Source organism: Giraffa tippelskirchi, chromosome 3, assembly GCF_054371585.1.
Source record: "Giraffa tippelskirchi isolate mGirTip1 chromosome 3, T2T-mGirTip1v1.2.pri, whole genome shotgun sequence".
In the NCBI taxonomy this organism is placed as follows: domain Eukaryota; kingdom Metazoa; phylum Chordata; class Mammalia; order Artiodactyla; family Giraffidae; genus Giraffa; species Giraffa tippelskirchi.
Window position 1 is genome coordinate 7127418 of NC_137277.1, and position 22063 is coordinate 7149480.

At 45.7% G+C, this 22063-nt stretch overlaps 1 protein-coding gene and 1 pseudogene across 4 annotated transcripts in view; both read right to left on the reverse strand.

Moving 5' to 3' along the window:
• Positions 1 to 13635, reverse strand: part of GRB2 (growth factor receptor bound protein 2) — a 67288-nt gene extending 53653 nt beyond the window's left edge. For 2 of the 4 annotated variants that reach the window (XM_081575246.1, XM_081575244.1), the window contains exons 1-2: positions 13439 to 13635; positions 4810 to 5000 (exon numbers count right to left, since the gene is read on the reverse strand). In XM_081575246.1, the coding sequence (XP_081431372.1) occupies positions 4810 to 4887 (78 nt within the window). In that variant the 5' untranslated portion in view covers positions 4888 to 5000; positions 13439 to 13635. Of the gene's footprint in view, positions 1 to 4809; positions 5028 to 13438 lie in introns of all 4 variants that reach the window. The other 2 variants (XM_081575245.1, XM_081575243.1) reach the window with 1 other exon arrangement.
• Positions 9472 to 9630, reverse strand: LOC145544087 (U4 spliceosomal RNA; annotated as a pseudogene).
• Positions 13636 to 22063: the final 8428 nt, after the last annotated feature.

Here is a 22063-nt window from a genome sequence, read left to right on the forward strand (position 1 = left end):
GTACTGTAGCCAGCTGAAGATCAATCCCCAGCTCTGCCTCTTACCTGAGCCCATTAGTTAACTTCTGCACCCACAAGATGGCACTAATAATGCCAACCTTTCGATGCCCCAAATTAGAAATCACATTTAACTTTGAGGCACATATTAAATGCCCCATCAACAGTAGCTATTCAATGATGACTTAACTATAATGGCTCACGGAGGCCAAAACTGAAGACCCCAGAGGAACAGTGCATTTCCTTAGACATTTCTTTCTCCAAACAGGGATGAATCGTCTTCAGCCAGTTCCCCCACCTCCCCCGGCCCCAGTCCCCCCAAAAAGGAACACTGCATAGAAATTGAAAGTGCATTCTTAGCACCTCTTTAGAAACAGTCCATTCAGATGGCAAAGGGTAAAATACATACAATGAAAGGCAAACAAATTGTTGTAAGAGAACTCAAACTGTCCTCATTAAGGGTTAAACGCAACATTTTCAGTTTAGTTAACAAGATTGGTAACAATTCTTATCAATAGGCAAAGAAATACTTCAAATAGTTAACTATACCAATACCCACATTTTGAAACACTGAAGGAAAAAAAAAACCACCCCATCCTCTTATTTTTTAGGTTTGAAGTTCAAACACCTGAAATGAGACTTGTGTACTGAAATTCAGGACTTACGAGCTGTTGTGAAAACTGTAACTAATCAAACCCTAGTTCATATTCCTGGTTCTCAGGAGCGTAATCAATGGACATTCTTTTCTCAGTTACACAGGAGATGTATTCAAATGCCACCCCTTCGGCCCGGGATGACAGGCAGAAATCCCATTATATTTCCTTTTCCTCAAAGCACCCCTGTCCTTCACTCCTAGTCTCCAATACCTGTGCAGGCCCTTATCTCACACCCTGACAACTGTGACCTGCCAGGCTGCAACTCCAGGCTCCCCTCCTAGAAATCATTAGATTTACACAGAGGATACTTTCATCATCAGCTAATAACCTTCAGAGGCTTACGGACAAGATCAAACTCTTACTGAGTTTTTCTTGCCTGGCTCCAATTCTATCTCATTTTCCATTCTGTCACAGACTATCACCTTACTCGAACGTTCCTGTCTCAAACACAACAAGCCCAGTCCCGCTCCCCCCAACTGCTCAGCACAAGGACCAGCGCAATCACGCCTCTTCCACGCAGCTCTCTCTGACTTGAGCTCTTACCAATCTCTTCCCCTCCAAGTTACACAGGCAGTTAAAGTGTGTGACCCAACTTCAGCATTCTCTCAAACACCAGATCAGCACTAACAGCTGTGTGACACATTAACCTCCACGGCCACCATTTCCTCACCTGTAAAATAAGGAAGTCTCTTCCTGTTCTAAAGATCCTCTAATTTTACACACTCGTGTATACTGTTTCACATATTTACCTTATTTCTCTTGTTTTAAAGTGACTGAAGGGACAAAGTACATCTATTTCTCCCCCAACTCTCAAGGCCACTTACCCCAGAATGTGGCTCAAGGAGATGCTATGTAAATGTAAAACAGGGCCATCAGCCCTGAACCCCAAGACCGAGTTTTACAGCAGTTTAGGAAACTTGAAAGGAGGTTTGTGCCAAACAGAAGATAATGAGATTATCTACTGTTGGTATTCTTCAGGAGTCAAAAGTCTGTTTCCATAGAAAATAAGGATCCAGCTCAAGAATGCAATGAGCCCAGGTTTGAGAGCTCTTAATTCCCATCTGAAGTACAGGTACAAAAAAGCCACTAGAAGGCAGATGCAACTTCAGATAACCTTAGCACTCTGTGTACTCTAGGGCAGAGGATTCAGGGCCTCAGTGGAGAACCCCTGGGGCTATCTCAAGGCTGCCCTTCAACGGGGGTGAAATTTAGGTTCCTTTCAGCCACGTAAGGCCTGAAACTGCAGAAGAGCAGTTTCTTCCACTCCCTATGTCCCAGTGCCCTCCTCAAGAAAAACGTAAGCTTTTTTTAAGAGGGAAATTAACAAAGGCAGATATATTGAAGCCTTACTTAAGACTTCCAAAAAGCTGTTTTAACTTGTTCTCTTTTCTCAGGGCAGTACAAGTCGATACACAGATAGAAATTAAGGAAGTGGTGTGCTGGAGGACAGGCATCAACATCCACCAAAAGTTAACCAGGGACTCTAGCCAGAGGCAGAGGGCTGAGCCCTTTTATATTTCATTATCTTCAAATAAAACGTATTCAATGCCCATGTGTATGCACCCCTCTTATCAACAGAGAGAAAATACATGCTTATTTCAATCGAGGGAATCTGGTCAATGCTTTCCAGCCACTTCTAACCATAATTTGGCTCACAACTAACAACCTGAAGAGTTAGCAAAACAAATCACAGCCACCCAGTTACTCCTTGAATAATCAAAAGAAAAAAAATTATTTTTTAAATAATAGCATTTAAGACAAAGTAACGTCCCTTCTCTTCACTCAGCTGTTTGACAGAATTATGAGACAAAGGGCAACTACTGTATCGTCCCTTTTTTTTGGAGTAAAGCCACAAGATTACTAACAAACAGCTAGCGGCTACCATTCAAAAGCAATAATGGCATTATGACTCCATATGCCAGTTATCTGCCAAACTGGAAAGAACCAAACATATGTATTTTCTCTCTCCCCAAACACTCTGAAAGTAAATGTGAGCACTCTGATTCACTTTCTCCTCCATCATAAAAATTTCATAAAAAAATTACAGTATCATCCTCATTGTGGGATGGGAAAGGATATTACACTTGTTCAAGAAGTTTGAACAAGTGTCACTGGACAGCAAGGAGAGCAAATCAGTCAATCCTAAAGGAAATCAACCCTGAATATTCACTGGAAGGACTGATGCTGAAGCTCCAATACTCTGGCCACCTGATGTGAAGAGCTGACTGACTGGGAAAGACCCTGATGCTGGGAAAGATCGAAGGCAAGAGGAGAAGGAGGCAACAGAGGATGATATGGTTAGATGGCATCACCAACTCAACGGACATGAGTTTGAGCAAACTCCAGGAGATACTGAAGACAAGGAAGCCTGGCGTGCTGCAGTCCGTGGGGTCGCAAAGAGTCACACACAACTTTAGTGACTGAACAACAAGAAGTTAACCGATTTAAGATGGAGAACCTACAAAATGCTCGTGATCCAAGACTAACTTCAGTGGTAATACCAAGAGGGAAAGTTCTCACCTAAAAATTCTAAAAAAATTACAGACCTCAAGCTCACAGTTTTGTTTTGATCTGTTGCTTCAGTGCTAAATGCGCAGCTGGATAGACTTAAAGAAAAAATATTAACTTCTAGGTCCAAGTTTCAAGTTTCTAGGGTAAGCTTAATAAAAAACTCTAATTTGTATTTAAGTAAACAAACAAACCCCCGAAGCCTGACCCCAAAGCATTTTTGTACAAGTGACAAATGTGGCTACTTATCTTCTTTCTTCCTCTTTGAAGAGCCAATCTTATTACGGTATCAGGAAAAGGTTATCTGCTGAAAATAGTAATCACCTAAGAAAATATCAAACAATCTCCTCTGCACATCAATGATAGAGTAATTTAGGGTCTAAGTCTGGTGATTTCTACCTAGAGAAACAGAAACAGATGATGTACAGTATTTCACTCAGCTGGTTTTGTCTGCTTTCTGACAATTTCGTGCTTACTTTGAGAATACTGTCAAAAAGCTTGGCATTGCAAAAACGGCTGAAAAGAACACACGCAGTTTCCTTCTCCTTCAAGGGATCTTTTTCACCTTCTGTGAAGTACAACCTACATTTCTAACATGAGGAAAACTACTGTGCAGATAACTTCAGAGAACTCTATGCCTTCGGTAGTTAGAGCGAAAGAATAACTCTCCTCAGGTCCACAAAACTTAAAAACAAGTCACTAGTCTTTTGATAAAGAATCATATTTCTATATTCCCACTTTCTTCTTTATAAAATGCTGATAATTTCATTCAAGGGTAATAAACAACTGGTTGGCAAATTCCAACCATCTGACTGAGGTTCATCAGAAAAAAGTCAAAACTGGAGACACAGTGAAGACTCAAACATTAAACCTCAGGTTTTTCTCAGGGTTGATGCACTATTCGATAACACCCACCCATGTAAAAATAAGTTACGTATCCAAAAGGGCAAGTTGCTGCAGTCATGCTACCCTAATTAACACGTGCCAGGTGGAAGGTGAATCTCACGTAAATAGTGAGGCTCAAAATGAGCTGCAAACTGTAAAGAAGCTTGTTTTTAAACTGTCAGCAGGTTTCTTTGGTGCAATTAAGAGCCTAATATGGGGTAAATGCTCAAGTTTCTTTCAAGAAAATCAAAATCTGACTTGTACAACAGCAAGTTGAACCTTGTTATTTAGAACTCCATTAGCTGTTTCACAAAGAGTAAGAATACACTGAGGTTCTTTAATAAGTTTTGCCATGTACTTCTAACCACCTCTCTAAACTAAGGTAAATTAATTTCTAACCTACAAGGATCACATTCCAGAATGCAAAAATCTTTTGACTATGTAAAATAAGACTAATTGAGTGCTTTTCACAAATCCTTCTTTAAAAAAAAAAAGCTCTACATGAACTACCAATATCAACAAGCAAATACAAAGACTTGAGGCAGTCACACAAAGGCAGTTAACGACTGTACATCACCCCAACCATCTGAAGTCACACTTGCTATTCCACCAGGTATCCAGCTTCCCAAATCACCAGGACGGTCAGTGTCACAGCGGGCAGTGAAACAAGGACACGACAGCTTCTTTGTGTGCTACCAGGGCAAACGGAGGCCGGTGGGCACACGGAGAGGCCGTCTCGCCGCCTGCTGGGCATCAGTCCTTACCTTGAGGATGTCCCCCCTTTTGAAGCTCAGCTCGTCGTCTGCGGTGGCTTTGAAGTCATATTTGGCGATGGCTTCCATTCTGAGCGGGGCTCAGGGCTCAGCAGCCTGGAGCGGGGGGGGGGAGGGAGTCTTCCCTGCTGAAGCGACCCAGCGCTCTGGGCTCAGCCTCGCCTCTCTTCGGGGACTGGCTCCTGCACGCCGGAACACACAATGCCACCCTGAATCACAAGAGCGCAGATTGAGAGAAGTGGCCCGATCGAAGGCAGCCCCGCCCTGCCCGTTGGCCTGCCGTCCCAGCCCCCACGCCCCCTGGCTCGGCCGGCCTCGGCCCTCCGCCCTCCCTTCCAGGCAGGAGCCCCGAGCTCCTTCTTCCTCTTTTCAGCCTCAGCCCCCAGGCGACTGACAGGGCTGCCGGCCAATGGCGGCGGCGGCTCGGGCCATTCCCGATCACACTTCCTCTTCCCTCCCGCTGGGTGTGCTCGTGTGCAGGAACCGGCTGGAGTCCCGGGGGTCTCCGCCTTTCCTCCCTCGACCTTCACACTGCTCTCCGGGCACGAAATGCAGTCCACCGAAAGAAAGGCCTGCCCCAGGGGATGGCCCCCTACTCTCTTCAGTGATACAGCCCCTTCCCCTACCAACTGGGTCCCCTTCTCCATAGTCAAAAGGCAGCAATGTGGGTTTGGTCCCGGGCTGCTTTAACTGTTCTCTGTAACTAAACCTCCTTCTCCCCTAGAAAGTGGGAGCATGACCCTGCAAACTACTTTTTTATTCATTTGGCTGCTCTCCACTTGCCATCCGTGATGGGCAAGCTCAGGTGACCAGAGAAAGGAGATGGAGCTCAGAATCTCTGGTGGGCGGAGACGGACTCCTGCACAGGGCTCCCCTACCAAGACCCCCAAGACTTCGGGGGCCCCAACAGCCCTTGAAACAGCCGTTCAAGGCTCAGCATTCCAGAAGCAGCCTCCAACTCATTCCTAACTAGCCTAAGGAGCACAGTTAAGCCCTGATCCACACTTGAAAGCAATCCTTTTTTCAGAATCGGAGCTGCCAGATATCTTGCCTAGGAAATGGTGCCAAAAGGCCAAACAGAAGCCTCTCACAGTTACCCTGAGAACAGATGCTTTTCTCAGAGCCAGGGGAGTACTAACTGATCCAAACTGCATCTTGCAGGCAAAGACTCTATAATAACCCTTGGGTCACGTACCAGGTGATGAGGAAGGAACCTGGGCAGTACAATCACTGCAGAGGAGTGAAGAGTTTGGAGCCCTGAATTTGAAACACAACCTTGGCCTTTGCACAACTAAAGCAAAACGAAGCCCCATGCTTGTTTGGCCAGTCACTGTTTTCATACAGGCTAAATAAAAGAAGAAAACAATGACCCTGGCAGAATGGGGACAGATTATTTATAGTGACACCCTTCGGTGGATAATTACCATCTAGCAAAGGACTCATTTGAGGGGCACGAGTGATTATCATTCTTTTGTTCTAAAGTTAACAATTGGGGCATTAATCAAGCATAGCTGCAAAAGGACTGAGGCGCAAACCAACTGGGAATATTAAGATTACAGGGAAATGAGTGTTACCAAGGAGGAAAGACTCACCAGGCAACAAAAGTCCTTCAGTCGAATTCTGGAGGCCAAACATTCCACTGCAGGTAAACTAATAAACTAAACCCATGTTTATTCATTCTGTCAGGCCATACCTAGGCTATATTATGCTGTGCTGGCTCTAAGAGAGGAAAGCAAAGAAAGAGTCCCAGCAAATATATATATATAAAAAAATGAACACTGGTCTCCGAGTATTTGTGTGTCCTTAAACACCCTTTACTTACACTCACCATAGTTACTTTTTTATGAAATGAATCCATATACGTGATTTTAAAAGTCAGGGTAAATAAAAGGCTTACAAAAAAAAGTTCCCTACCCCAAATCCACAAGCAATCACCCTCAATTTTGGTCATAGCTTTCTCTTTAAGTTTACTAACAATATTTCTAAATAATATGCTTCTGCTGCTGTTTCTTAGTTTATTCCAGCCATCACCTGTCACCTTCAAAATACGAGGACTCAGCTGTTTCGCCCTGCCAATTTCACCTTGCCCCATCCCTATGGCTTCCCAAGTGGTTCAGTGGTAAAGAATTTGTGCCAAGCAGGAGACGTGGGTTCCACCCCGGGTCAGGAGGTTCCCTTCGAGTAGGAAGTGGCAACCCACTCCAATATTCTTGCCTAGAGAATCCCATGGACAGAGAAGCCTGGTGGGCTTCAGTCCAAGGGGTCGCAAAGAGTCAGACACGACTGATCGACTGAACAGCCTATCCCTATAATGCCACACATTTTGATCTAAGCAGTTGGCAACCCACTCCAGTATTCTTGCCTGGAGAATCCCATGAATAGAGGAGCCTGGCAGTCCACAGGGTGGCAAAGAGTCGGACACGACTGAGCAACTAATGCTTTTTCATATTATTACATTAGGAAATATTGTTCACTAGTGATTTAAATAATATATGATAACCAGTCTTTCTTTCTGGTACAATCTTTCAGTTTTCCCAGCATTAATAACTTTCTCCTTTTTCTGCCTACTTTCCAGTGTATACATATTTAAAAAAAATTTTTTTACAGCTTCTCCAAAAAAATCTCTGCTACATGCCTATCAACATTTTCCATACCCTGACCTGACCCTTTATTTTCACTGGTCTCCAGGTCTGATTGTTGGGACTAGGTACCAATGATGAGAAGCTGAAGGATAATTACGCAGGTCCATAAAAATTACAGAGTTTCATTTTTGAAAAACAGAAATCAGACAGAAACTCAAAGCACTGTGGCTCTCAAGGTACTGTGTGTCCGGGGCATAAACTTCATCACTCAGGATTCCAGACAACTGCAGTGTGACCAAACAGCCAGACCGTAGAAATCAAGACGGTTTTCAACATTTGCTTTCCTGTTACTCAACTTTCTACCTCAGGTTTTCTAGAGAAAGCTTAAACAGACTAACACTCCTGAAACCTGCGTTTCAAGCAACAAGTGCTTTGTAAGATACAGCTGAATAGAAATGAAACCAATCAGTGGCCCTGTGGCTGTGCCAAATAAAAATTAGTGTCTCACGGAGGAAACGAGAGGAGGTCAGCTTGTTAGGCTAGCCACAGAAAAGCATCCAGGCTAGAGAAATTCAAAAGGGTGTGTTTCACTCAAGACAGAAACAAATTCTATCACGTAGGCCACACTAATTACTTAAAAAGAAAGAAATCTAAAAGTACACACAATGTATAATGATTTTAAGAGTGGATGTTGCTGTTGATTCCCCAAGAAAATGGACTGGGAGTACACTTAACACTGAAGCCTAACGAGAGCATGTCTGAACTGTCATCAGCTCACACCCTGCAGCCCATCACAAGCAATTTTAACAAGGCGAGTGCAGCCTGAGTTGTTCATTTAAAGCGACGTGCACTGCATCCTAAAAGGCAGTCTCCTAAAGGTATTTGTGGGCTTCCCAGCTGGTACAGCGGTAAAGAATCTACCTGCCAATGCAAGAGACTCGGGTTCGATCCCTAGGTCAGGAAGATCCCCTGGAGAAGATGGCAGTCTATTCCAGTATTCTCATCTGGGAAAACTCAAGGACAGAGGAGCCAGGCAAGCTACAGTCCCTCGGGTTGCAAAAAGTCGGACATGACTGAGCACACACAGGCACACAAAGTTATTTGTATGATTTTATTTTCTCTATGCAACTCTCTCCTTCCCAAAATTCACAGAAAATAAAATACAGGACACTGGACCAATATAGCTTAGTGTTAAGCCTGCATGGTTTGTAAAGGCAGGCTGACCCCGGATTCAAGTAACGACCCTGATGCATATCAGCCATAATTCTGAACAAGCCTTTTTAAACAAGCCTCAGTTTTCTCTTCTGTAAAAATGGGGATAATATCACCTGTTTCACTAAGCATTAAATTAGATAATATAGATAATATATATACATGAAGCGCTTTGGATAAGAGACTGACATTCAGTTCAGTTGCTCAGTCATGTCTGACTCTGCGACCCCATAGACTGCAGCACGCCAGGTTTCCCTGCCCAGCACCAACTCCCGGAGCTGACATCTTCACAGAGACTGACATTAAGTCACTCAAAAATAAGTTAAAATGGACTCTACTTAAAACATAGCAGATGTTTACCTTCATTATTAAAAATCGCAAATTAGGCTTTCATGGCCATGGCCCAGGTTCAAACCCTGGTCAGGGAACTGATATCTCCCAAGCTGCATAGCACAGCCAAAACAAACAAAAAACAACACCCCACCCCCTCAAAAGCCCCCAGCAAATTAAGCAGTGAGACTTCTTCCACCTACTAATTGTCAAATTCTTAAAGATTTATCCAGTCTCTGCAATACTATTCTCAGACTCTTTATCCAATGTTTATTAATTTAACATTCTGAAGAATTACTATATACCTAACAATATGCTTGGAACGGGATTAAAATCATTAAAGCCGTTACAGTCCACACTCCAGCAGGGAATTAATCAGTTCAATCTTTTTGGAGAGTTATTTTATAGCATCTATTGATAATTTTAAGATACCTATCCTTCCTTGGACAAGCAATATCACGTCCCAGATTTATCTCACTAAAACAGTGACACAAATACCATGTGCAAAATATACCTATCCCTGACCAATATCCATGAAGCTAATTAAGAAATACCTTTCTATATAAGCACCAAGACATATGATCAAGTCCTTAAAGAACTGCAGAAAAATTAGTTATTCCATTTCTATTAGCAATAATTGCGCCTCGGATAAACCTCATTGGCTACGATACTGCCACTGCGCAAAGCTAGTTATTCCATTGCTATAAAACAATATATATCAGTGTGTTATTAAAAAATTTTAAAGGTTAACTGATTATCTCTCGAAGTGAGACCACAGAATATTTTTACTTGCTGTACCACATGCCTCAACTGTACTTTCATTGTTTTTACCATAAGCATGTATTGCTATTATAGTTAGAAAGAACAAAACCCAAAACCTTACTGATGCTCTGGAGTTAGACTGGGATTCAGTTATCACTTTACCACTTATTAACTGGGTGGGCAACACTGGAGAAATAACTCACCTTCTCTAATTCCTAGTGTTCCTCAGCTGGAAAATGAGGAAAATCACAGCGCCTACACCTTATAAAGTCATTTTGCTAATTAAAAAACCTGTAAAGGCTGAGTCCCTGGTGTAAAGCGCTAAAAGGTATTAACAAGCATCACTGGTCCCTCCTCAAATATTGGCCCACGTGTTCTGAGTAAATCTAGAGTTTCCATCCACACACAGATTCAGGAGAACGCTCTGGTAGGCAAATTAACAGTCCCATTAAATACAGGTTTCCCTGGTGGCTCAGTGGTAAAGAATTGGCCTACACACAGGAGACGCAATGCAGGAGACGTGGGCTCGATCCCTGTGTCGGGAAGATCCCCTGGAGGAGGAAATGGCAACCCACTCCAGTATTCTTGCCTGGGAAATCCCACTGACAAAGGAGCCTGGTGGGCTACAATCTGTGGTGTCACAAAAGAGTCTGATGCAATTAAGCACACTGACCAGTAAATATAAACTTAAACAGCTCCAAATCCAAGTCCTGAAAGTGAAAGTCACTCAGTCATGTCTGACTCTTTGAGACCCCATGAACTATAGTCCATGGAATGCTCCAGGCCAGAATACTAGAGCGGTAGCCTTTCCCTTCTCCAGGGGATCGTCCGGACCCAGGAATCAAACAGGGGTCTCTTGCATTGCAGGTGGGTTCTTAACCAGCTGAACCACCAGGGAATCCCAAGAACACAGGAGTGGGTAGCCTATCTCTTCTCCAGTGGATCCTCCCAACCCAGGAATCGAACCAGGGCCTCCTGCATTGCATGCAGATTCTTTACCAGCTGAGCCACTAGGGAAGCCCCAAATCCAAGTCCTAACAATGCGCAAATATTCACACATGTAAAACTGATCACATCTATAGTCATTTATTCTGTTAGGTTTTTAACTGTCTACTCTCTACATAAAATGTAATTTTAAGTTGAGTAATTTAAAGTCACATTGCAGTCTCACGAATTTACAGATGTGTCCTGTAATAATAGTTATGGCCCTTGGACCACTTACATCAAAATCAGCCCATTCGGGGACTGCTTCACTGTGAGGCGCCTTCTGGAGTTCTGCAGTGTAGTATGACCTTAGCCCCAGAACCTAATTTTAAATAAGATTCACAGGTAATGTTTTTTGTTTTGGCCTGGCCACGCCACGTGAGATCTTAGTGCCCCCACCAGGGATGGAACCCTTGCCCCCTTGCAGCGGAAGTTCCGAGTCTTAACCACTGGACCACAAGGGAAATCCCACAGGCAACTCTTATGCATGCTAAATTTAAAAAAAAAAACAAAAATCAAGGTTGTACTGTTAGGGGTCCTAGACCAGATTTTAAACTTTGCATCTCAGACGATGCACTACCATGTCTTTGCATAGAGTGAGAAGAAAACGTATTCACTTGGCACAACTGGGAAAAAGCCAACTTTGAGAAATAGAACCAAAGGCTCTCAGTGGAATTCAAGAGTGCCGGAAAGTTCTTCCAAATTAAGCGAGTAACTATTAGTTTCTCTCAGGATGGACAGGATGGGTCTCTACTCCATATTACTTCATTTCTCCAAAATCTACAACTCTTCTGTTCTAAGTAACAACTAGAGCTGTTGCTGTACCACACGCAACATGGTAACAGGAATCACAGAGAAAAATCTCTTAAGTACCACCAACTAGTAGTATTTAAAACCTAGCAGTCCCTCATATCTGTATACACTGGCTGAGTAAGTAAACTGCCTCAAGCATTTCAGTGCCTGCTTTTAGTATCAAAGAAAGCTGATTACAAGAATTAACCTTTTTGAATTTGGGGATTCAGAAAATTCTGAACCAAGGAAGGAGTAACAGAACAAAGTTATTTCTTTCTGCAAAAAAAACCAAACCAACAATAACAAAGAAGGCTGATTATAACAGATGCAGGAAAAGACACCTCATCTCAGAACCTGGTAAGGAACAAATTAGTACTATTACCACCAACAAGCTTTTAATTAATTCATCAATGGTCTAAATAAGTTTTATTCCCTTAAATGTATCAGGCTATCTTAATTCTACTGTAATACAGGGATACGGTTGGTTTCCGTTTTGAACATTCATCATCCCCACTAAAAGCCAATATAAGCCCCAAGGTAACCCAATCTCCTTTACTAACATAAGAGAGACATAGAAGAGAAGCGTGAGCAGGCAGAAAACCCTGATCTAAACGAGAAGAAAACAACTAAAACATAAAAACACAGGCAAGCTACACTTACGACCTAGTGGCAGTATTGATTGCTTATGGCTGAATTCAATCCTTTGAGCCTCCCAGTTCCCAGGAGGAGAACTTAAGTCTCGCATGGCTCTCTAGCAACCCTTCTGGCTGACTGAAGGAACACAGTGATCGCTCAAAAGTAGAGGATAAAGCAAGAAAGAGGGTATCTTCCCAGAAGAGAAACGGGATCTTGAAATGAGGGAGAAAACAAATTGTGCCAAAGAGCCGAAACCTCAAAAAATTGTACCAGAGAGGGGACAACGAGGAGGAAGGGGAAGTAAATAAGAAAAAAAAGAGGGGGAGGGGGCAAGTGACTTGCATTATACGAGTAAGCATTCCGTGTCCGCAGTGGAAAGAGAGAAATTGAACGAAGACAATTGGGTAGCACGGAAGCGAAAGAGACACTAGAAAGCCAAGGAGACTAATGCTAATTTCTCTCACGTCTTTCCTACTTTCCCCGAGAATCAACAGTACCCAAAGACAGACTTCGAGGGCACCTGGGCTCCCCTGCAAATTATACTGTTACTGTACCTGAAGCCAACCTAGACTTAACTCCTTAAATAAGCTGTAACTCACAGGGCTTACCATCAGATACACGGAGAGCGCTGCAAAATGAAAAATATCAGTGATTCCCTCCCCTCTCTCGTCGAAGCATTCCAGTCAACTGCTGCTTATTTTTCTTGACAAATGTTTTTTCAAAGAGTAGTCCCCCCGCCACCCAAAAAAAAAAAAAAAGCAAAACGCGACAGAAACAAAGCCATTTCGACTGGCTCCGGTAGCAAACCTCCTCACTCACAGGATTTAATAGGAGTGGTGGGTTTTCTCCCAAAATTCGGCCCCCAAACACCCGGAGATGGTGACGTGGTGGCCGAGCAGGTCGAAGAAGCATCAATTACCACATTCGCAACCGCCGCGAACCCCCCGCCTCCCGGTGCCGAGTCAGACTGACTCACGGAATGAGCGCCCGGTGCTCTGGGGCTTCTTCTCCCCGGGCCCCTGCGGCGCAAAACCCTCACGGAAAAGGCATGAAATTCAATTAAGAACCCACCCACCCCGGCCTCCAGCGCCGCGGTCCGGGGCTCTGTCCAGGGTCAGGGGAAGAACGGCGCCCAGGAAGGAAGCGCCTCAAAAGGGGAAACGCGGAGCCCCGAGCCCGGGGGTTCCGCTCTCCCGACCTCCAGACCCGGCAGCCCCCGGTTCGCCAGGCCCGGGCCACCCCCCGACCCCGGGCCAACTCCTGCTGCCGAAGCGGGGAGGAAGGGGCACCGGGGCAGCGGCGCCGCCGCCGGCCGCGCTCACCGTGGCGCAGTTGCTCGGCTTCTGGCCCGGCTGGCCCCTCCGCAGCGGTGCGAGCGGCCGCCGACCCCGCTGCGGCTCCCAGAGGGTAGCGCCTGTCCCCGCCGCCGTCACCGCCACAGTCCTCCCAGTCGCCGCCGCCGCCGCCGCCGCCGTCCGGTCGCTGAAGCAGCACAGCCGCTTAGCTTCCGCTCTTCGTCGGGGTCCCGCGAGAACTTGCGCGCGCGGCCCCGCCCCGCCCCGCCCCACCCCCGCGAGACTTCCCCGGGCGGAAAAGGCCCAGAGCGCAAGCGCGCCACCCGCGCCAGGCCCTCGCAGGTAGACCCGCGACGGGCCGGGGCGCAGGCGCCGAGCCGCCCCGCAGCAGGTGGCTCCGGCCGGGCTCCAGCCCACGGGTGATTGTAACCCTTTCGGTGCCAGAGCGGGTAAATTAGCTCTCACTCGGAGAAACGGCTCTCTCCGCGTCCTGATCGCTTCCCTTCCCCTTCCACCAAACCGAGGCAGTCTGGCTGGCAGTGGGTGGGGAGGTGAGGAGGGCGGACTGTCCAGCGTGAAGCCCTCCAAATAGAGGACCAGGTCTTGAAATATTTGAGAATTTGGTCCAAACTCTCCAACATGCTTGGGCTTCCTTGGTGGCTCAGCTGGTAAAGAATCCGCCCACAATGCTGGAGACCTGGGCTCGATCCCTGGGTTGGGAAGATCCCCTGGAGAAGGGAAAGGCTACCCACTCCAGTATTCTGGCCTGGAGAATCCCATGGACTGTATTGTCCATGGGGTCGCAAAGAGTCGGACACGACTGAGGGACTTGCACTTCACATCAAACTCTGCAGTATGAGATGAATTATTCGTTCATCCGTTGAATCAAGTGCTTAATACATGCTAAGCACTGTGCTAACTATAGAAGGTACAACAATGAACAGAAACCCTGGCCCTCAAGGAATTCAGGGTCTAGAGGAGTGGAAGAAAGAGAAACAAATAATACCACAAATACTGTTAGAATTATTTGGAGTAACGCTGAGGAAGCTAAAAAGATGGGAGAGAGGGGTCGCTACTTTGCCCATGTCAGAAAAGCCTTCCTAGAGAAGGTGATGTCTGAGCCGAGTCTTGCAGGATGTGTAGGAGTTCACCAGAGAAGCCAGGGTAAGGGCATTCCAGGCAAAGGGAACAGCATGCACGTACAAAGGAACGGAGGCCTGAGAGTCGTGTTCTGTGCAATGCTATGGAGTTCAATTCATAACCGGGGAGTGGCAGAAGATGAGGCTTGGAGGAGTTACTCTTATTTTTCAGTTCCAAAAGCTCTTTGCAGTTAAGGAAGAGAACAGAGCATCCAATGGTAATGTGCTTCCTGGAAGCCAACAAAATAGCTAGAGGTGAGAATAACCAAACATCTGATTCTATAGAGAAAATTAAGCCTGCTGAAATGAAAAGAATGAATTGTTCTTTCACTTAGTATTTGTTGAGCATCAGCTGCATGCCAGGCACTATGCAGAGTGATAGAGGAACCCAACAAAGCCTCTGCTTTCAGCAATTTGTCTTCTAGAAGAGAGTTGCCTAGCTTGCAAGGCAAAACAGTTGGTCCTGAGGGCCACTGAACTACATACAGGACTGCAGAGGAGGGAGCCAGTTCCTTGGTGCTTAGTTAGTCAGGGAGGACTTGGTGTTTGAACTGCAACATGAAAGCAAGGAGGAAAGAGTGATGAAATCAGCCAGTATTTCAGATTGACCAGAGTTTAGGATTTAGGGGGAGGAGAATGAGAAGCAAGGCCAAGATGTACAGGTTAGGCTTCACTGACAAGTAACAACCTCTGAAGGTTTTTAAGCAGATGTCTGACACGAAAACAACAAGAGGTATCTATTTACCGCCTGACTTGTACTAAAGTCATAGTGTTTCTACTGTGTGTAATATCCCATTTCACAAACTGGGAAATTGAGGCTTAAAGAGGTTTCCTCACCCAAGGAAACCCAAATACTGTAGATCTGAGATTGGAACCTAGACCTGTCTTGTTGTAAAACCCATCTTTCTCCCCAACTTTGAAACTGTTCTAGCATGGTGTCAGGAAAAAAAATAGAAATTAAAGGGAAGGACTTAGTTGCGAAGCAGAGAGGAGGAGGAAGTGAGGGAAGAGTTGCTGTTCTTTGTTTTGAGTGGGCAGGGAAATTTGCCAGTCAGAGGAGGAGCTGACCGGACAGGAGATGGGGGTCATGGGGCTGACTTGGGGGGTAGGGCATGTACTGGGAAGGGGCGGGTAGAAAGGTACTGATACCCCACCTGGGAAGGGTAGAGTTCATCACTCTGAGAAATATGCAGGTAGAAATAACCAGTACATTGTCCAAAAGCTCCATTCATTCATTCTTGCTGTCTACAACTGAGCCTCTACTCTGGAGATAGCAAGATAATCTGTCACAGAGCTCACAGTCTGAAGGGGAAGATACACCGCTGAGAATGTAACACTCAGGATGGGAAGCTTTGGGACATAGAGCAGGGGACCTGATCTAGTCCAGGACCAGGGAAGACAGAGGATGGAGGTTTCAACTCAGACTGTGGTTAGCCTGAGAGGAAAAGATTGCTCCAGGAGAGGGCACAGCATGTGCAACGCGCAGACATTAAGAAAGAACTCCAGGAAGCCATTTACACCTGGGATGAAGAAGAATGCGGCTCGTGGGTGAAGCATCTGGAGAGGGGAATACTGGGACTTTCCAGCACTGCTAAAAACTAGGGACTGGAAGGACTTCCCTGGTTGTCCAATGGTTAGAACTCGGAGCTTCCACTGCAGGGGGCACAGGTTCGATCCCTGGTCGGAGAACTAAGATCCCAGCTGCCGCTTGATTCTATGGGATGTTGAAGCACTGGGTGCACCTTGGTCATCTTTTCATCTTCAAAATACATTCTCACTCTAGCTGCAGAGTGAAAAACCCGTTGGAACTAAGTGATTCATCATCTACAAGACAGTGTCCTGAGACCTGTGGATCTGGTCCCTGCCTGCCAGCCTCACTCTCTCAGTCTCCAGCCAACATACACTCTACCAATATTAAACCACTGTAGTTTCCGGAAGATGCCATGATGTTTTGAGTGTCTGTATCTTTGCATTTGTAGGTTCCTCTACTCAGTTGGTCTTCTCCCCTTTCTTCAGGCCCCAAAGTCAGTTTTAGGGTTTCTTCCTCAAAAATCCCGCTGGATCACCAATCTCACTCCAGCATAATGGTCTGTTCACTTCTCTGCCCTCCCCATCTACCACCAAAGGCTCTACAAGCTCCCAAACAGGACCACACCTTCTTCTCACATTTGTATTCCCAGTCTGCAGCACAGTGCGTGGCATGAATTAATGGATGGATGGAGGGATGGATGAATAAATACCGGAGGTAAAGTGGAGATAAACATGTGCCTGCCTTTCTGAGCAATGTGATATTTGAAGCTCAGGAAGTGGGTGAGATCTCAGAAGAGACTAGATACTTAGCAGAACAGAACAACAACAACAAAAAAAATGCGTTTCTTTTTAAAAATGATAAAACAGACTCTGATTATGTCTTTGCAAAAATATATGCCTATGGACCAGATTTGGAAGGGAACACTTTTAAATAATTTAAGTAATTGTGCTGAAATGAAGCTATTGTGGATGACAAAAACAAAACTTCAACATTTGTTGCACTGTCTCTTCGATTAAAAACCCCTCTCTGCCGACAGACTCAGAAACTTGAGAGAATGCTGTCCAAGATCATTCCATGCAGAGGAAAAATCCACACCAGAGGCAGTAATAGGTAGAATACGTGTTCAATAGTAAAAAGAAATTGGAACAAGAGGTGCAAGGCACACCCTGGTGTGAAAAGCTGTTGAAACTGTAGCAAAACTTGCTAATTACAAATTAGCCACATCAGTCGCTTTGGAATGCACAAATTAATCACCAAAACGTCCCTCTTTTCAGTTAGGGGGTGGTTTGCGGTTATTTTTTTAGTCGTCGGAAACGATTTCTCATTTTGGTTTCTGTGAGTTATCGTGCTGCCCCCTGCCGGTCATAAATGGACACTGCCCCGGCACTGCTTTAACCCTGGAAGCCCATTGCAGGTACTTCCTCTGAGCCCACTTTTCTGAGTTTCTCTTAACAACCAGTGAAAACCAAGATGGATCATTGAAGTTCTACTCCTACCTGCTCCATTGATCTTGGAAGTTCTCATCTTAGAATTTCCTCTGTTCTAGTTGTGAGCCTTTTCATACTGAAAAGGCTCTTGGACTTCAAGGAGATCAAACCAGTCAATCCTAAAGGAAATCAATCCTGAATATTCATTAGAAGGACTGATGCTGAAGCTGAAGTTCCAGTACTTTGGCCACTTGATGGAAAGAGCTGACTCATTCGAAAAGACCCTGATGCTGGGAAAGATTGAAGGCAGCGGAAGGGGGTAACAGATGGTTGGATGGCATCACCAACTCGATGGACATGAGTTTAAGCAAGCTCCGGGAGATGGTGAAGAACAGGGAAGCCTGGCGTGCTGCAGTCCATGGGGTCGCAAAGAGTTGGACATTACTGAGCAACAGAACAACAACAGTTGTGAGCCAAGGCTGCATACACTCCTCTCGGGCTTGGAGGGTGGCCTCTGATGTTGAGCCTGCCACCGGGACCCCAAGTCCTGTCACTTCCCTTCCTCAACCTCCTGACTTCGTGTCCATCACCCTAGCTGGTCCAAACACTACCATCCTTCCCGAGGGGACTGATTGATCATCCTACCCCTTCCAAGTCACTATCTACACTGCAGCCAGAATGGACTCTCTGAAATACAAATTGAATCAGGTGGTCACAGCATGGTACTTAGCATGCCCCAAATGGCCCTCTTGGCTGGCCCCTGCCAGCAACTCTGGCCTCAGCCCTTTCAACTCTTCTGTCTTTTCTCTTCTGGATGACTTGCAGCTTCCTGAATGACTCTACAATTCTCTTACCTCCAAGGTTTTAGCATACTGCCCCTTTGGGCTGGAATGCCTTCTCTCCCTGCCTTCCCCGCCATTACCCAGCTCCTGTCTGTCTTCCAAATCTCAAGTCAGGGCCACCTCCACCAGGGAGCCTTCCATGAAGCTCTGGTCCCTCCAGTGGGTTCTGATAGCACCCTTGGCAACTCCATCATTCCTGTTTTTCATAAGACCATATGTGAGCCATCTATTGATACTTACTTGTCCTTCTCCCCCTTAGGCCAGAGTTCCTGATCTCTGTGTGGATGAAAAATATTGTCTGCCTTACCAGTAAACAAAGGATATTGCAGCCATCAAACCATCAATACAGTACAGTACAATACAGTACAGGGTGAACCCTGGGGGATGGAGACAAAGGGGCTGCCCACTGCCAAACCCTCAGTGCCTGCACTCACCCCCACCTTCAGGGCACCTTGAGGGGATTTAGGATGGAGAAAAGCAGGATACTGACCCCAGAGAGCTGAGGTGCATTTCAAAGGAATGATTTCAGTGAGCCCAGACTCTTGCATCTTCCCATTCATAGAAAAGCGCTAAATTTCTTAATGGGAGATATCTGGCTTTCTTTAATTAACAGGAATCTCTTTGATGTTCTAAACACCTGGTCTTTGCTGCAAAAACTCCTATATATCCTGGGTGCCTGTTTGCCTGTTTGGAGCCAAGTCCTGTCTTCTGCCTCTAGATCAAACAGCAAGTTTTTTAAACGGACAAAGGGTTAGTCGCTCAGTCAAATCCGGCTCTTTACCACCCCACGGACCGTAGCCCTCCAGGCTCCTCTGTCCATGGAATTCTCCAGGCAAGAATGCTGCAATGGGTTGCCATTTCCTTCTCCAGGTGATCTTCCCCACCCAGGGATCAAACCCACGTCTCCTACATTGCAGACCATTTCTTTACCGTCTGAGCCACCAGGGAAGCGCTAAGATGGAGAAAAGGGCCAACAATTCTTCTCTAATGTAGCAGGGCTCACATTTTAATACACAAGAGAATTGCTTGGAGACCTGTTTAAAATGTAAGCTCCAGTGACCCAGAGATAGTCAACTCCTTAGGTCTGGGAAGGGCTCAGAAATATGCATTTTAAATCAGCAGCTGCAGGTATGTTCTTAGGCTGGTCGTCTTTGGAGCAGACTTTGAGAGAGACGATGGTTACTGAATAATTGAGCCGTGGGATTCTGGGGTCTTCCCACCCCAGTATCCTAGATTACAGGAATCGGGGTGTGAGTTGCCACGGGCAGGAGAGAACTTGAGACTCTTCCCCCAGTGCCCTCGCCTGGGTCTTAAGCTGCCTGAGGCTGTGAAATGCCAGTAAAGCCCTTCGGTGTGGTCAAGGTCTTGGGCGGGTAGCACTTCTTAGCACCACATTGTAAATAAATTAAAAATAAAAGCTCAGATAAGCAAATGGACTCTGATCCTCAGAGCTCTCCGTAGGATGCCAGAGTCAAGTTCGAGGAGGCTGGCCCTTCTCTGCCGCTTCTGTTTCAGCTTCCCTGTGACTCTGATTACAATACATTCTGTTCAATAAGGCTGCTGCTGCTGCTGCTAAGTCGCTTCAGTCGTGTCCGACTCTGTGCGACCCCATAGACGGCAGCCCACCAGGCTCCCCCGTCCCTGGGATTCTCCAGGCAAGAACACTGGAGTGGGTTGCCATTTCCTTCTCCAATGCATGAAAGTGAAAAGTGAAAGTGAAGCCGCTCAGTCGTGTCCGACTCCTAGTGACCCCATAAACTGCAGCCTACCAGGCTCCTCCGTCCATGGGATTTTCCAGGCAAGAGTACTGGAGTGGGTTGCCATTGCCTTCTCTGGTTCAATGAGGACAGGAAGTCAATTCCATTTTGGCCTGAGCTAAATTGCAAGCGATGTATCCAAAGGGTGGAAATTTCCCCACCGTTTCTATGCCTGCGAGAAAGACGTATTAGCACTTTTAATACTAGGAAGTTCCTCCGATATTGGTTTTAATTATATTTTTGAAAAATAAATATTCTACATAGGAGACTCTTCCTCTTCTTCTCCCTTAAACTTTCCCGTTTCAAAAAATTTATTTGAGCCTCTGATGTCCTTTTGTTTTTTAATTTTTTTTTATTTTTAGAAACTAAGTTTTCATTAGACAAGTTACCTGCACTTCCTTACACCCCATTGTCCCTCTTTCCCCCTCAGTTCTTTTGCTAATCTCCTCCCCCAGACTTGCACCCACAATCTCTATCCATACAATAGACAAGTATTACACAAATTCATCCTCCCAGGAAATGTGAAAATACTATATTTAAGACTCTGGCAGGGGGACTTCCCTGGTGGCCCAGTGACTGGGGCTCTGCACTCCCAGTCCAGGGGGCCTGGGTTCGTTCCCTGGTCAGGGAACTGGATCCCACATGCCGCAACTGGGAGGTCAAGTACTGCAACTAAAGACCCCACCTGCCACAGCTAAGATCAAAGGTCCTGTGTGTCGCACCTAGGACCTGACACAGCCAAATGAGTGAATGTTTATTAAAAAAACAGTAAACTTAAAAAAAAAAAAGACTAGCTGGCAGGCGCTGAGCGCTAATTTGAGGCCAAGAAAAGTCTAAGGCTTTTTGTACGTTATTTCACTTAGTCCCCACAGTAACCAGACATGGTAGATATTGCGACTATGCCCATTTTATGGAAGGGGAAATTAAGGGTTTCCATACGGAGGGGATAGTCAGCTGTGTCCAATATTGCTATAGAGGATGGGCAAGGTGAAGACGGAGAGTCAACCATTGAATTTGGAGAGATGGAGATTGTGGGTGACATTGACAAGAACATTTTCGATGGCTGGTGGGGTGAGAGCCTGGGGGAGGAGATTAGAGAAAGAATTGGAGGGAAAGAGGGACAATGGGGTGTAAGGAAGTGCAGGCAGCAAGTACAGGTAACTCTTTGTAAGAGTTTTGTTATAAAGCAGAGCAAAGAGTAGAATTTGGGGAACCCTCTTAACCTGTTGGAGAAGGAAATGGCAACCCACTCCAGTATTCTTGCCTGGAGAATCCCAGGGACGGGGGAGCCTGGTGGGCTGCTGTCTATGGGGTCACACAGAGTCGGACACGACTGAAGCAACTTGGCAGCAGCAGCAGCTTACCCTGTTGGTAGAAATGTAAATTGGCGCTTCCACTATGGAAAACAGTATGGAGGTTCCTCAAAAAATTAAAAATAGGGTTGCCATATGATCCAGCAAGCCCACTCTTGGGATTATATATCCAGAGAAAACCATAATTCAAAAAGACACATGCATTCCTCTGTTCATAGCAACACTATTTACAATAGACAAAGCATGGAAACAGCCTTAATGTCCACTGACAGGTGAGTGGGTAAAGAAGATGTGGTACATGTATACAATATACTGTATGATATATTCAGTGGAAGGACTGATGTTGAAGCTGAAGCTTCAATTCCCTGGCTACCTGACGCCAGGAGCCGACTCAATGGAAAAGACTCTGCGATACAAATATACATATATATACATACATACATGTATGTAAGTAGCTTCAGCCATGTCTGACTCTTTGCGATCTTATGGACTGTAGCCCACTAGGCTTCTCTGTCCATGGGATTCTCCAGGCAAGAATACTGGAGTGGGTTCCCATGCCCTCCTCCAGGGGATCTTCCTGACCCAGGGATTGAGCTTGCGTCTCTTACATATCCTGCATTGGTAGGCGGGTTCTTTACCCATG